Raw genomic sequence first — 17,197 nt, 5'->3', positions numbered from 1 at the left:
CAAACTAGAAGCTCATGTATTAACTCTTCCAGAGAGTCTGTCTGGTTTATCCTCACTCAAAGCAAAGGTTGAAGTGATCTCTTCCTCCTTGCATCTCTCATAGCATTTTATCACATTTTAATTTATAGTGATTATTTGTATACCTATCTTATCTTCAATACTAGATTATAAATTTTTCAAGGGTAGGGCCTTCATTTTATTTATCCTTGTCTAACCTGCAAAGTAGACTATTAGTGAATGTCTATTGAGTGAATATTTATTGGATTAGTGTTGTGCAAGGTAAGCCATTCCTTCCACATAAGCAACTCATGTCAGTTATTTATCATTCACAATTTTGCTGTTTGATTCTCAGATCACCATATAGGAATGTTATTTTCCCATTGAATCAAAAAAGGTTTAATAATGTCTTTCTACTATACCACAAAATGTAGTGGCCTCATTTTAAAGTTCAGATTCTCCCCAGGTCCAAAAATGTCTTCTAAAATAAGGGATAGCCTGATAAAATCTGCATAATTAAGTTCTGACACGTTCTTTAGCACTGTCTCTGAGCATTATCCCATATGGGGGCAGCTAGGTGGCACAGTGGATAGAGCACCAGGCCTGGATTCAGGAGGACCTGAGTTCAAATCCAGCCTTGGACACATAACACTTACTAGCTGTGTGACCCTGGGCAAGTCACTTAACCCAATTGCCTTAAAAAAAAGATAATAATAAATAAAAATAGACATAAAACCATTATCCCATATGAAGTGATGCCGCTCTTTTATCTTGCAAACATTTTCCTAGAACATATCTTCCAGTTTCTAGGATGTTAGACTGTTGCCTCCCACATCTAGCCTCAGACACTTCCTAGCCTCGTGACCCCAGGCAAGTCAATTAACCTCTGCCTGCCTCAGTTTCCTCAAATCTAGAATGGAGATAATAATAGTACCTACCTCCCTAGGTTGTTGTGAGGATCAAAAGAGGTCATATTTGTAAACTGCTTAGCACAGTGCCTGGCACAGAGTAAGCACTATATAAATGTTGGCTATTATTATTACCTCCCAAGGTTATTGTGAGGATCAAATGAGATAATATGTGTAAGGTGTGCATAGTAGGTACCATTATAATAAATGTTTGTTCCCTTCTTCCCTTCCTGTTTGTCCACAGTCAGCTATTGGGTTTGACCTAATTTATTTTAGGGAAGATTTCTTTCAAGGAAGGTTGGTGGTCTGGCCACTTCCAAAATGATTTTTTTAAAAAATGCAAAGATCATTCCTAGAGGGTCAGTGCATTATAGGAATAACATTTCAAAGTGAGGATTACTTCCCTTTCTCTATGAAAACACAGTCCCATTTATGTTCTTTAGGTAGAAGTAAACCTTTTCCCAGAGCTCCAAGGAGATAATCTTACTCTTGGGACCGTCGGCCCAGATGAAATGTTAGTTTCTGATTTTGTGAAGCAAACAGAAGAGGTTTTTGAAAAAAACCAAGTAGGCCCCAGAAAGTAAGTTGGCTTGGTCTTGAATCCTATAACCTAGTTTGGATGCATTCTACTTATCAAAGAATTTGTTTTTGCTAATTTTTGTTGGTTTCTTTTTTTTTTTTTTGAGGGCGGGTAGTCTTGGTTGGAAGTAAATCACTGCTGACCTTGCCGTGTGTGTGTTGATTGTGTGTTTGTTCCTTTGTTCTTTAACCTGGAAGATACTTAGATGTGTACCAAAAATACAGCAATCTGTTGGATGGCACTGCAAAACGAGATGTCACATCTTTTCTCTCAAAAGTCCACGACCTTGATGATTTCGTGGAGGTAAGAGCCTTACTTTACCTTGCCTTTGAATAACACCAACCCCAATCGACCCAGCAACAAATACTTTTGTAGTGCCTACCAAATGGCCAGCACTTGGCTTGCTATTCCCAGAGGACCTGCTAAGCCATGGAATGCTTCCTCTTCCCCACAGTACATTGACAGGATGAAGAAATTGAAAGGAGAAATTGCATCCATGCACATCACAGTACCTTTGGCCCTGTTCTGTCTTGATGCTTTAGCACTAAATGAGAATCTCTGCAATCGGACCAAAGTGCTTAAACAACAGCTGATTCAATTCCAAGTTGATGAAAATCGAGAACAGAATACCAAGTACTGTTTTTATTCTTTGTAGAAAAATTATTGTGAAGATTTGTACAGATGGATCAATTAGGCATGAGGGGCAGGGGAAATGATGTGACCAGGGCATCTGGATGGCTGAGTGGCTAAAGTGCTGGCCTTATAGTCATGATGACCTGAGTTCAAATCCAACCTCAAACACATTAGTTTTGTGACCTTGGACAAGTCACTTCACCTTTATTTGCCCTCAGTTTCCTCATCTGCAAAATAAGGATAATAATAGCACCTGCCTCCCAGAGTTCTTATGAGGATCAAAATGAGATAATTATACAGTGCCTGGCACACAGTAAATGCCACATAAATGTTAGTTATTATTACTCATATTGGACTTAGAGTTCTTGTGGCTTCTGCCTCCGTGTCAAGATATTGAGGAAATTCAAAGATCCAGGCTAAAACTTACATGTAGGGGAAGAATGTGATGAGATTTTTCTATTTTGAATAGGGAAAGGGAGAAGGAAAAATGGAAAGAATTCCATGTCACCTAGATGGTAGAATGAATAAAGTGCTGGACTTGGAGTCAGAAAGACCTGAGTTCAAATCTTTCCTCAAGATACTGGCTACCTATATGACTCTGGGCAAGTCATTTAACTTCTCTGTGACTCAGTGTCCTCATCTATAAAATGAGGGAACTCAGCTCAGTGGCCTCTAGGGTCCCTTCTAACTCTATAGTCCTTTCCTTTACCCAAATTACCCACTTTGGTGTTGGTCTATATTTTTTTTTTAAGGCAATCAGGATTAAACTACTTTCTCAAGGCCACACAGCTAGTAAGTGTCTGAGGCCACATTTGAACTCAAGTCCTTGTGACCCCAAGGCTGGCACTCTATCCATTGTGCCATCTAGTTTCTCCTAGCAATGTTTTCAAAGGAAGCCCAAGTGGTCTTTTGGGATGAACTTTCTCTGGATAAAGACTTTTCAAATCATTTAGTAATGCATAGCATTTAGGAAGCTGGGTTCTCACATATGTTTTCTCCTGTGCAGGGTGACACCTAGTAGGATTCAAGAACTAACCAGGAGAGTGATGTCATGCAATCTGTCTGGCATATTTATTTTTAGTGGAGAATAATCCAAATTTAACAAGCCATTGTGTATTTGTGATTCATTTCATTGAGGCTCAGAGAACAGGCTCAGATTCTCACCTTATATAACCCTGCCAAAACTCGTACAGGACTGGTTTTTACCTTATTAGTTTGAGCTGTTTTTGATGTCTTCTCCAGAAGTGTTCTAATGCCATCTTCTCATTCCCTGTTAGGATTGTAAATGCCTCTGAGGTAGGAAGCTAAGATTGTGTGTGTGTGTGTGTGTGTGTGTGTGTTGTTTTTGTATCCCCATTCAATGTCTAAGGTCCATGATGTTAGTCATTGACCTCGATTACTTGGAAAGGATTGGACTCTGGAATTTTCCTTTTCTTACTGGCTTGGTTATGAAGATATTCCTGATGGCTGCTGTTTGCATAAAGTTAGGTCTTGTGGAAGTTGGGCTCACAGTCTACTCTATAGAGGAAACAAGGGTGGGGAAGAGGGAAATATGGAATCTGACTGAATGCATTGTTCCAAAGGTTTAAATGCAAAGCGGTTAAGTGAAACAATTTCATAGTATCAGAGACCCCAAGTAGGCACACTATCAGTGCAGAAAATGCTTGATGATTTCTGTTTGGCTCAATCAATTAAATTTATGAGAAGCTTCCTTTCAGTAACAAATATTCAGACCATAACCCTCTAAGAGGTTAGGCAATGTGATGAAGAGGATAAAGAGCTGACTTTGGAGTCAGAAGGGCGATCATTGGCTGCCTTTGACACATACTGGCTCTGTGAGCTTGGACAATTGCTTGGTTTCCTAGTGATCAACTGAGCTGATATTTGCAAAGTGCTTAGCACAGAGCCAGTCATACTAGAGGTACTTAATAAAAGCTCAATCCTTTCCCTCCCCACCTCAGTGCCTCAGGCAGCTCTCTAACTGAATTTGCTGTAGAAGAGGTATTGATATGATTTAGTGGAGAGAATCTTTTTATCAAGAGTTCCCTAACTCAACGAAATCACCTCTCGGAAGAAAATAAACAAATAAGTCCTCTAAAGAAGGGAGATAGAACAGTATATTTATTCCCCAGCAGAATAAATAGATCTTCAATATCACTTTTAGTAGCTGCTGCTACCAGTGACTCTGCTCTCTGCTTTCTCCTTTCTAGCCTCTGCAACCAGTACAGCATGATAGCAGACAAAGTCAGCGAGATCCCTGCCAACACTGAAGAACTGGTGTTTCTCACGGCATTTTTAAAGAAGGCCAGTGAGGTCACTGTGTTCAGGCTCAGGAGGCAGATCTCCGATGCTGCTTGGAGGCTGGAGTTCCTAATGAACTATGCTGATCTTCCCAGTAGGTCCAATCAATACCTAACACATTTTTTTTAAAGGGTTAGAGAGCCCGTGGCTGAATCATAGCAGAGATGCCTTTTGTCAAACCTACACTGGAGAGTCTAACTCAATCCATACCACCCTAAGAGAACTGAGCTCCACTGAAATCAAAGGGAAGTCCCTGGGAACCGTAGAAGAGCAATTAATTGATTGAGAGACTGTGCAGCCTATGATAGTCATGTGTGATATGATGTCATGATATGATAATCATCATTATATAACAGGTTAGGTGATTCACTGCTATGGTTCTCAGTTTTTTTATCTTTCAATAGACTTGTTCACTCATTTTCAGTAATGCCTGACTCTTTGCAACCCCATCTGAGGCTTTCTTGGCAAAGATACTGGAATGTTTTTCCATTTCCTTCTCCAGCTCATTTTACAGATGAGGAAACTGAGGCAAACAGTGACTTGCCAGGGTCACATAGCTAGGAAGTACCTGAAGCTGTATTTGAACTCAGAAAAATTTCTTCCTAACTCCAGGCCCAGCACTCTAACCACCTAGCAGCAGTTTAGAAACATGTGCCAGGCACTGTGCTAATCAATGGGAATTCAAAGAAAGGTTAAAAAAACAAAACAGTCCTTGCATTCAAGGAGTTCACAGTCTAATAGAAGAGACAACGTACTAACAGCTATGTACAAACAAGATATATACGGGATAAATTGGAGATAATCACCAGATGGAAGGTACTAGCATTAAGTAGGAACAGGAAAAGTTTCTGAAAAAAGGTGGAATTTTAGGTGGGATTTGAAGGAATCCAGAGTAATGGTTCTCAACCTTTTTGGTTTGGAGGACCTCTTGACACTCTTAAAAATTGAGGACCCCAAAGAGTTTTTTTAGGTGGGTTATATCTATTAATGTTTACCATGTTAGACATTAAAATGGATTGCTTTTAAATTTTTAATTTGTTAATTCATCGCAAAATAATAAACCCATTTTGGATTACCTTAAATATTTTTATGAAAAATAATTATTTTCCCAAACAAAAAAAAATTAGTGAGAAGAGTGGCATTGTTTTACATATTTTTGCAAATCTCTTTAATAGGCATAATAGAAGACAGCTGGATTCTCAATCTGCTTCTGCACTCATTTCTGTTGCAATATGTTGTTTTGGTTGAAATCTATGAAGAGAATCCAGCCTCAAACCAATATGTAGTTGGAAAAGGAGAGAATATTTTATTAGGCAAATAATGTCTTAATATTTTTATGAAAATAGTTTTGACCTCTCAGTAATCCCCAGAAAGGGTCTGGGGTCCACCAGGGTCCATATACCACACTAACCAGTGCTATAGGGCTGGTCAGATCCTGCCCAACATCTGTTTTTATACAGCAAGCTAGGATGTTTTTTATATTTTTAAATAAAGTTTCACTGTATTTAAAAATGTAAACAAAAAACCAAAAACCAAACAGTCCTGGCCATCAGGCCATACGAAAACAAGCAGCTGCCCAGATTTGGCCCTTGGGCAATAGTTTGCTGACTCTGCAATAGAGGATGGGACTTGGAATCAGGAAGGCTTGGGTTTAAAACCTGGTTCACAGACTTATTGACTGTGTGATCCCAGACAAGGTTTTTAAGCTTTCAGCTTCAGTTTCCTCATCTGTAAAATGGGCTTAGTAGTAATAAATACCTCACAGAGAATTAAACAAAATCATATGGGTAGAATGCTTTGCAAATCTTAAAGCACCATAAAAATGCTATAGTTGTTGTTATTGTTTTTGTTGTTTTACTATTATTGGTCCAGACCTGTGATTTCATTGGTTTAAAGACCCCTATGAGGCAACTTCCTCTACCAATGCAGAACAGAATTATCAGGTAGATGGTGTAGTAGATAAAGGGCTGTGGAATCGGGAAGTGCCCATTTCAAATCCAGCTTCAGACACTTACTAGCTGTGTGACCTTTGGCAAATCACTTTTTTGCTGTTTGCCTTTTCCTCATCTGTAATACGGGGATGATAATAGCACCTACTTCTCAGGGTTGTTGTGGGGAATCAAATGAGATAATAATGTAAATTTATAGTACATAGTGCTACATAACTGTTAGTTATTATTATTATTACTTGAAGTACCAGAAGGCTAAGAAACTAGGCAAGTCCCTTAACTTTTGTGCTTCAAGTATGCACACACACGCACACACACACACACACACACACACAGCTATTAAAGTTTAAAACTGTACCAAGATTTGTGGCCATCGTGTATGTTTGTATGGGGGGGGTGTATTTAATTTCTGACTTTGTGGGCTTAAATTCTTGGAGTGTATATACATATGTCTTTGTATCTGTGTTTTGCAGTTGAGGATATAAAGTTGAACAGTACCTTGTTCCTCTGGCCTGATCAGATCGAGGAAATCTTTGAAAACAGCCGAACATTGCTATTCACCAAGAGGGAACAGGCAGAGATGAACCTAATTAAAAGGTACTTGTACGGCCCAAGGAAATGCCTTGGAAATTGAGACCTTTCCTGCTCTTGCTTGCTGGTGTCAGGAAGAGGCTCTATTCCTCCCTACCCAGGGGCTCGGCTCTCCATTTTATCTTCCTCTCTAATTTCATTTTCCTGTCTCGTGGAGTTTTGAGATGTCAAGGACTGGAGACAATGAACAAAGAGGGAATTTCTTTTTTCCTTGACAAGAGGGAAAGGATATCAAGTCAACTCACTATCAACCAATTAACTAGTATTTATTAATTAGACACCTGCTGTGTGAGAGGTACTGGGGATACAAAGAAGACAAAAATGAAAAAAGTCCCTGCCCTCTAGGAGTTTAGAGTCCAAGGGGAGACAAGGTAGACCCATACAGGCTATGGTGTGGTGTGGTGTGGTGTGCTGGAGCCAGCTCGAACAGGCTCCTGGAAGCTGATCAGTATTGATTGTGAGTATTTACACCTCAGAAATCAGCAAATGCTACACATCAGGGCTAGATTTCTTGTTTCATTAATTGCCTAGAACTTAAAGTGATGGAGAAAATATTAATAATGCACATTAAAAATGTGTCCTGGAAAGACAGTCATTAAACATCAATAGCACATAATGCACATAGGTATATGGGTCATATACAGTGAGTTACCATGTCAATGCTTTTCTCATAGCCTTAAAAAAGAAACACTTGGTTGTACGTAGGAAGAAAGGTAGTTCTGTGAACAATAATTAAATCACTAGCTTCAGGAGGAAGTATCCTTCCCCCTCCCACTCCCCACCCCCAGATACCAGGGTAGGAAACAGTGTGGTATGGAAATAGGACTGACTATGGAGTTGGAAGAGCTGGGTTCAAATCCTGTCTCTAATATGAGTTTTTAATCTGGGGTCTGTGAACTTAAAAAAAGTATATATTTTTATAATTGTATTATTAATGTAGTTGGTTTCCTTTATTATTCCATCTATTTTATGCACTTAAAAACATTATTCTAAGGAGTCCGTAGGCTTCAAAGGGGTCCAGGATATAAAAGAGTTAAGTGCTCCTGTTCTATTAGCTTTCTAGTAGCCTGTGAGACTTTAGGTAAGTTGTTTACCCTTCCTGGGTCTCAGTTTCTTCATCTGTAAAATAAGAGGGCTAGACTAGATGGCCTCTGAAATCCCTTCTAGCTAGCTAAGAGAAAGCCTTGGAAAACATAGTAAATAGAAGACAAAGGAATTGCTTGATTCTGCAGTGGATTCAGAAACTTGTGCCGAACTTGGTCTTATTCATTCAACAAGTAGTTATTAAGGACCTTTAAATAGCTAAGTGGCACAGCAGATAGAAGGCCAGCCCTGGAGTCAGGAGAAACTGAGTTCAAATTTGACCTCAGACACGTCTTAGCTGTGTGACCCTGGGCAAATTGCTTGGTTACCCCTGTTTGACTCAGTTTCTTCATCTGTAAAAAGGAGCTAGAGAAGGAAATGACAAAACCGCTCCAATATCTTTGCCATGAAAACCCCAAATAGGGTCAACGAAGAGTTGTGACGACTGAAAAATAATGGAACAACGATTAACTTACATGTTCCCAATGCTGTTCTAGGAACTATGATGGTGAAGCTAAAAGAACTTACACATGAGGAGGTTATGATTGATACAGGTGAAACATTAAATACCATCCCCAGGTATCTCATGAGAGCCGCTGTCTTTAACTTACAATTACTAGACTAAGAAAAAGACTCATCTATGGAAAGGCCAGCTTCCCAACAAGGTAGCTGAAATTAGGCAGCACTGAGCAGAGGAATAGACCCACCTAAGAGGGCCTTGCAGCAAGAAGCAGTATAGCCTAGGTGATAAAAGGGATCCTTGGGAGATAGGAGAGTACCAAAGACAAACTTCATCTGTAGCAGAATTTCATTCACCAGCTTCTTTTGTGTCTCTGTACAGTCATTACTTTGTCAAGCTCTGTGTCCCAAGGAAGGAGAAAATTATCTTTTCTTTCTTCCATCTCCAACACCTTCCCTGCTCCCACGTGGTCTCCTATTTTCAAAGCCCAACAGCTCTTTAGCCATCAGTGATGTTGATGATGCCTGGCTAGGTGTGGCCCTTTTGGATTTTACTTTGCTTAATTTTACCCTACAATCTATGTTAGCTTCTGTACAGTAGAGGTCAGCAGAGGACTGGATGACAATAAGGCTTTGGAGGGAAGAAAGACCATGCATGGGACTTACTCCCACTGTTGCCTTGCTGTGGCTTTGGATGAATGCTTTAACCAACCGTGAAAGGAAAGGATAGGGACTGTACCTGTAAATTCATTAGTATAGGAAACTCTCCAGTGAGGAAATAACAACAACAACAAAATAATAATGATAGCTAACATTTCTATGGGGCAGCTAGGTGGCCCAGTGCATGAAGTGCTGGCCCCGGAGTCAAAAGAACCCGAGTTCAAATGTGACGTCAGACACTTACTAGCTATGTGACCCTGGGCAAGTCACTTAACCCTATTTGCCTCAGTTTCCTCATCTGTAAAATGAACTGGAAAAGGAAATGCAAACTACTCTAATATCTTTGCTAAGAAAACCCCAAATGAGGTAATGAAGAGTCAGACACAACTAATCAACCAAAAAAATTATATATCACTTACTATGTATGTGCCAAGCACTGTGTTAAGTGCTTTACAAATACTATCTCAGTTTATCTTCACAACAACCCTGGGAGGTAGGTGCTATTCTTATTCCCATTTTATAGATGAGGAAACTGAGGCACATGGGTTAAGTGACTTGCCCAGGGTCACACAGCCAGAATGCCTTGGGGCAAGATTTGAACTCAGTCTTCAGGGTCAGCTCTCTATCCATGATGCTTCTATGTTTTATGAAAACAAAATAAAGCCTGATAATACTTCCTTTAAGGTCCAACCACCCCCACCCCCACTCCCCTTCTCCAAGAAGACTTTCCTGACTATTACACATTATAAGAGAAAAGCATCTGTTCAGAAATCAAGAAGATGCCAAGGTCATCCACTGCATCCTGGGCCAGTCACCCTGACTTTTGTCTTCCCACTGGACTTCAGCGCTCTGGAAGAGACAGTGAGGCTGACAACTTTGAGCAATTCTGCCTCGCTTTAATCCAATTCACTGGGAAGTCAAGACATCACCCATGAGGTCTTCAGTTCTCTTCAAAACTGAACAACAACTTAGTTGTGTGAACCTAAATAAGTCACTTAATCTCTATAGGACTTACTTTCCTAAATGAGGAGTTTGGATTAGGTCTTTAAGGTACCTTCCAATTCTGAAACTCCAGGATTCTGCCCTATCTTTTCCTCCTATGAGTCTATATAAAATTCTAGCTTGTACCACATCTATCTATTCATTCAACAATAAGAATCAAATAACTTCAAGACTTTGTGCTAAGTGCTAAGGATAAAAACACGACCTTCCCCTTGAAGAGTTTACATGGAACTGGGGGGATGGGGAAAACACATGTCTAGTTAAATAAGAATTTGAGGAGAAGAAGCTAAAAGGATCAGGAAAGGCTTCCTATAGGAGGTAATACCTGAGCTGAATCTTAAAGAAAGCCCAGTATATTAAAAGGCAGAGGTTATGGGGGAAGGGCATTCCAGATATGGGAATGTACTGCATTAATCATGATAATAATAGTTAAGATTTATATAGTGCCTGCTATATGCCAAGAACTGTGCTAAGTGCCTTACAAATATTATCTCATTTGAGCCTCACAATAACCCTATGACGTAGGTGCTAATATGATCATCCCCATTTTGCAGATGAGGAAACTAAGGTACACAGAGGTTAAATGACTTGCCCAGGGTCACAAAACTAAAGTGTCTGAAGCTGGATTTAAACTCATCTTCTTGTCTACAAACCCAGCACTCTTATCTGTTGGGCCGACTAACTGTAATTAACTATACTTTTTACTGTTCTCTAGATGTTTCATGTAAATATGCCATGTTTCCAATGTTATAAGCTTGTTGAGGTCTGGGGTCACATTTTCTACTTCTTTTGTATTTTTCTGGGATTTGAACTCAGATCTTCTCAACTTCAAGTCTTGCCTTTTAAAAATGAAACTCATGGAGAAACCACGTTCTCTAGGAATGAGGGCAGCTAGTGGCATAGTGGATAGAGTGCTGGGCCTGGAGATAGAAAGATATGAGTTCAAATCCAGCCTCAGATGCTTACTAACTGTGTGACCTGGGCAAGTCACTCAACCGCTCTCTGCCTCAGTTTCCTCATCTGTAAAATGGTGATAACAATAACACTTACCTCCAAAGGGTGGTTGTGAGGATCAAATAAGATAATAAGTGTAAAACAGTTCACACAGTGCCTGGCACATAGTAAGCACTATGTAAATATTGTTATTATTATGTGAGCTTGGGGAAAACCATCCTAGTCGTTCTAGGCTGCTAAGCAACTGCCTGATTTTATGACTGGTCTTGATCAGTAGTATCAAGATAGTTTCATTTATTCAATAAGTATTTATTCAGGAACTTACTTATGTGTCCAGCATTATATTAGGCACTTCAAGGAGTATACAAGAAAAGGTAGGCACAAGTTTGGCATAAGAAAAAGTAAATACAATTATCAGGTCAGAGTATATGAATGTCTTATATGATGGTACAGAGGAACCCAGACATATACTGGCATTTAATGAGCATATACAGATATGTGTGTGTGGATTTATAATTAACTTAGGAAATAATGAAATTATGAAATGGAGGCAGGCATGCCCAGTCCTTTGGGTCCTCTCTAGAAAAGACCATGATGGCAGTGGGAAATGAGGCTGTAATCACACTTTAATAAGGCACAGAGGACGTGGAGCAAACAATCCAGAAAGTACAGAGGCAGGTGAACACAGGCAGGTGGTGTGGGGAGGGGGATGGGGTGGTGAAAGGAAGGCAGGCTGGGGCCGGGAAGGGGAGAGGCAGAGAGTATCACTCATATAAGCATGGATTAGAGTTAGAAGAAATCCGAGATGGAAGAGGGTTGGGGAGGGGCAGGAGTTTGAAGTCTCATTTTTTAAAATAGGGTTTTAGGGGAAACATACTAACTCTTATCTGTGCTGCTTTGGGGTTGGTTAATTACCATAATCCAAATCACCTCAGAGTCATGTGCATAAAGCTTTAAAATTAATATCTTCATCATCTCAAAATTATCAGCACCTTTTGTTGTCCTGGGATATTTGGAACTTGTCTGATCTTAGGACCAAAAACTTTGACAGCAGAGTCTAGAAATCTTCCCCTAATTCCACACTTATTACCAGGATGTGATTTTTGCTTAATATATTTGGGGCAGCTAGGTGGCACAGAAGATAGAGCACTGGCCCTGGAGTCAAAAGGAGCTGAGTTCAAATTGGCCTCAGACACTTGTCTCTTACTAGTTGTGTGACCCTGGGCAAGTCACTTAACCCTGATTGCCATATATATACACACACGTATATGTACATACAATTTGTAAATTAAGCTCCTTTGATCTTCGGGACAGTTTGTACATCACTTCCTCTTTGCAATCTTATTTCCTGCTATTGCTCCTTTATGCTACTCATAAACTTACTACTAAACTTACTACTTACTAAACTGACTAGAAGGGGTGGGGTGGTGGTCAGGAGAAACCAAAACAAAATACAATTTTAATACAACACAGAAAGGTAACTCCACAGCAACAGACACCTAGCTAAGATCAGTCAGCACTGACAGAATGGAAGCTTGCGAAATAATAAGCACTCGAAAATATGTGATGACTTGAAATAGGAAAAATAGTCTATTTCCTCTCTCCTCTTTCTTCCCTGGAAGGCATATGTAGATGGAGGCTATAAGCCATACCAGAGAATTGTTTGACCTCTCTGAATGTTCCATTACTTGCTATTCTGCCAATGGTCTAAATCTACCCTTTCTCTGAAACAGCCTTGGAGAGAGGGTAAAGGGTAATGATTCTCCGGATCTTATCCATTCTTAATTAGAAGCCTGAAGGCCAATTGTGTCTACAAACTTCACTGTGCTTGGTATGGCGATGGCTCACAGATGCTTACCTCTAGCTTCCCTGATCCCTATGATTCATTTGCTATCTGCCCAGATGAAAAGCTCTTTCCCTGCCCTGCTAACTCTTCTTGCACTGTCATCCGTATACAACTCAGCCCTGCCCTTCCTCAGGCTGTTCTCTTCTGCCCTCCTCTTCCACTGTACTTTCTGGAACACCTGCTATGCTGCTAATAAGCTCACCTTCATCCTTTTTCTAACAATCTTTCCAATTTCTGTCACCCATAAGCTGGCTTTTCTCTGAAGCAACTTGTTAAGCCAAAAGAACACTCCTCCCACCATTATTCATCACTTTCTCCAACTTTGAAGTGTATTCCAAGTGTGTGTGTTAACTTGTCTGAGTTACTATCATCTTCTCATCTCTAGCTCATTTTCCTTCCTTCCTTCAGTAAGTAGCTTAAAGTCTTTCTCTCCATCCCAATCCCCTTTCCTCTTTGATGATTCCAATATGTATACTGATGTCTCCTTGAATATCTTCCTAATTCATCAGTCTCTTTATTCCCATTGACTTACATCTCTACCAGATCTCAGTTATAGGCAGAAGTGGGCATACTTTAGACTTTGCTACCATTCAAAATGGTTTCCACTCAAAGATCTTGAAGTTAGAAATTCTCCTCTCTGATCATAATCTCTTGTACTTTCATCTCTCTCTGCCTCATTCTTCTTAAACGTGTTCCATTTTCACTTCCAACTCCTTTATCCCTCTCTGTTATTTTATTCTATTCTATTGGTCTTATTTTCTTCCCATTGTTATTTTGACCCTATACTTGAGCACTTCACCAGAGCATAATATTTCAACTTTGAATAACTTTCTCCTTCTATTGTTCTCTCTTCCATTGTCCTTCCAGTGTTCATGCCCTTCCTTTATTCAACCTCAAGCCATCCCTGCTACCTGCCTTCTTCCTTCCTACTTCCATGCCTCTGAAGAAAAAGTGACACTGTTAGATTTCAGAACAAATTCAGGGTCTGTGACCTCAACTGGGTCCTCACTGATGCACTGCAATCCTTTTATTCATCCTTGATTCTCTATCACTCCCTGAAAAGTAGTTCCAAACTTTTCTCTCTTTAAGTCACCACCCCACTTTTCTCAGATGACTTAACTCCCTGCTTTATTGAGAAAATCAAATCTACCCTTTGTTATCTACAACAACCTCCATACTTCACTCCTCAAAACTGCTCTACATCATCTGTTCTCCTTATCAAAGCTAAACACTTTATTTATACTATCTAGGTGTTTGCCTTCTAAATAACCTTTCTCTCTCTCTCTCTCTCTCTCTCTCTCTCTCTCTCTCTCTCTCTCCTCTCTCTCTCTCTCTCTCTCTCTCTCTCTCTCTCTTCTCTCTCCCCCCCCATCTACTGCCTCCTTTCAGATGTCTTCTATCTCTAAAATACCTGCTCTTGACCCTACCATCCCATTAAGCTGTCATCCTATATTTCTCCTCCATTTTGTAGCAGGGGTTATCAGGAAGGCCTTGCTGGAATGATGTAGAGAACTCCTTGTCGGTCCCCACAGTCACTGGAGCTCCCTTTAAGATGATTGACAACGGTGAATCAAGGGAGATGGTCTATGCTTACAAAACCTCCCCTCTCTCTATAATCTCTCTGAGTAAGCTCCACCCTTTTTCTCTCTTTCTCTTGGACTTTCTCTAGACTAGAATCCATCAAAGGTGGGGTGGAAGGGATTTCTTTCTTATTCTTGGGAGTCTAGTACATTCCCAGTCTTACGAGTTATCTCCTGGGTAGAGAGTTCCTGAGCTGGAGAGCACGTTCTGGCCACCCAGTAAGAGAGGATTTCCTTTACAACATACCTCTCAGAGGAGAACAGGAAGAACAGGAAGTGGGTTCTAGGCCTGAAGGATTAAAGAAAGCCTTTCACTCGCTGGGTGGGAGATTTAAAATTAGCCAAACTTTTGCAGTGGTTGTTATGAGTTGCTTAGACGATGCTAGAAATGAATGTGAAATATCTATTTCCAATTCTACAAAGGGACTTTGCCTTCCAGGAGGAATATAGTGAGTATAATTAGTTGTGAATACTTTATGCTTCCTGTATTTGTTCATTCATGCCTTTAAGTATCTTGAATCTTGTGAATTTTGTGTGGAGCACAATAAAAGCTGTCCCATATTTCATGCCCACACTGTACATTGAATTCTTGGAGGGGACCTTGTTACCAACTTTTAGGGAAGCCCTAGACAGGATCCATACCTATCCTTTGTGTTAGAGGTTTTCCTGGAAAAATCATTAGATTGTGAGCTCCTTTAAGACAGCCACTGTTTTTTGCCTCTTTTTGTATTCTTAGCACTTAGTGCAGTGCCTGGCACACCTAGTAGGTGCTTAAATTATTGACTGACAGAAATCCAGGTAAAGGCACAGCCAGAGAGAGAACTTGGCCCTCTTTGGGGTCAAATGCCCCTAGGATGGATCTGGGTCCCTTTAAGCACAACACCTTCCCCATTGGGACTCCCTGAGCCATGGGCTACACTTTCAATGCCAAAATCCTCAAAAGAACCATACTATGTACTCTGCCTACTCACCACCTACGCACTCCTCAGCTCTTAGTAATCTGACTATTGATATTTCCACTGTAATGAAACTGCTTTCTCAAAGGGTTATCAATGATCTCTTCTTTTTAGGATTTTTTTTTTTGTTATTCTGAACTAAACCATCATTAATAAACATCAAGTCTGTATAGAAGGATTTGGGGCAGCCCTCACAAAATGTAGGGTTGCCACTGCACCTGTGCCTGTTTGTCACGTGACCCGCAGCAACCAACCATGGTCAGTCTGTATCTAATCTAACCTATCTGCTGTTGAATCAGTTTACAACTTGTACAGGTCTGACAAACCATGAACGTTTCTGTATTACAAAAGAAAAAGGTTACATGTGAAATAACAAATCTCTACGGTGTACAGTTGGTCTTTTTTAAAAAGTATGTGACAAATTCATCATAGTAGTTCCAAAATTGTCCTTGCTTGTCTATGTCTCTCTGGATTTCCTTACAATTTCTTTGGTGCACTTAAAAAATCTTTCATTGATATTTTTTACTTCACCTTTTTTTCTTATAACATCATTACCTCCCTCTTCCCCACTACTCTTCTGCCTCCCCCCACCTATAAAAAGCCCTACCTTGTAACAAATACACAGTCAAATAAAGCAAACCCACACATCAGATATGTATGAAGATGTATGTTTCATTCTGCATCTACAATCCATCACATCTCTTCAAGAGCTGAGAAGCGCCTTTCATCATTGTTTTTCTGAAGTCATGGTTGGTCATTTCATAATTCTGTTTCCTTTACATTGTTGTAGTTTTCCTGCAGCTGAAACCTGAACTCCAATCCAGCTGCATGCATGACTTTGGGCAAGTCACTTAACCTCTACTTGCCTCAATTTCTTCTTCTATAAAAGGAGGGGGAAGGTAATAATAGCACTACCTCAAAGGGCTGTTGTGAGGATCAGATGAGATAATATTCGTAAAGCACTTAGCACAGTGCCTGGCGCATAGAAGTCTCTATAAAAATGTTACCTTTTAAGATTAATACAAATCTTCTCAAGTTTTTCCCAAGTTTGTTCCTTTCATTATTTCTTATAGCACAACGATATTCTATTACATTCATATGAGGCAGCTAGGTGATATAATGGATAGAGCAACAGACCTGGAGTCCAGAAGACCTGAATTCAAACTCTATTAGCAATGTGACCCTGGGAAAGACACAACCTATCTGTTTCAGTTTCTTCATCTGTAAAATGGAGATAATAATAGCACCTGCTTGACAGGGTAGTTATGAAGATCAAATGAAATAATGTTTGTAAAGCACTTTGCAAACTTTAAAGTATTATATAAATGCTAGCTGTTATTAGGAGAACTATTATCATTATTATCCAGAACAATTGTCTTTTAATAGTCTCGACCCCTCCTTCTGCATATTTATACTCTTTAGCTTCCGTGACACAATTCTCTCATGATTTTCCTATTTGCCTGGATGTCTCTTCCCATTCTCTTTTGCTGTATCATCATCCTTCTCCCATCCCCCAAGTAGGATAGGTTCTGTCCTGGTTCTTTTCCTCCTTTCTTCTGGTCACACTATCCCTTGGTGATCTCATTATCCCTCATGGCTTCCATTATCCCTACAGAAATGACTCTCAAATCTTTATACAGCCCTAATCCCTCTCTTGAACTCTAGTCCTAGTTCTCCAAATGCCAGTGGTCATTTTCC

General features: G+C 40.0%; 1 protein-coding gene across 1 annotated transcript in view; it reads left to right on the top strand.

Moving 5' to 3' along the window:
* The window catches only part of DNAH3 (dynein axonemal heavy chain 3), a 171,528-nt gene that overhangs the window by 34,378 nt on the left and 119,953 nt on the right, over positions 1–17,197 (top strand). The window contains 5 exon segments of the mRNA XM_020965369.2: positions 1,349–1,485; positions 1,683–1,788; positions 1,940–2,118; positions 4,329–4,513; positions 6,842–6,965. Of these exon segments, the coding sequence (XP_020821028.1) occupies positions 1,349–1,485; positions 1,683–1,788; positions 1,940–2,118; positions 4,329–4,513; positions 6,842–6,965 (731 nt within the window).

The sequence above is a fragment of the Phascolarctos cinereus genome, unplaced genomic scaffold (assembly GCF_003287225.1).
Source record: "Phascolarctos cinereus isolate Bilbo 61053 unplaced genomic scaffold, phaCin_HiC Scaffold_4;HRSCAF=312, whole genome shotgun sequence".
NCBI lineage: Eukaryota > Metazoa > Chordata > Mammalia > Diprotodontia > Phascolarctidae > Phascolarctos > Phascolarctos cinereus.
The sequence above is the reverse complement of the archived record's forward strand: the minus strand, read 5'-3'. Positions and strand labels throughout refer to the sequence as shown.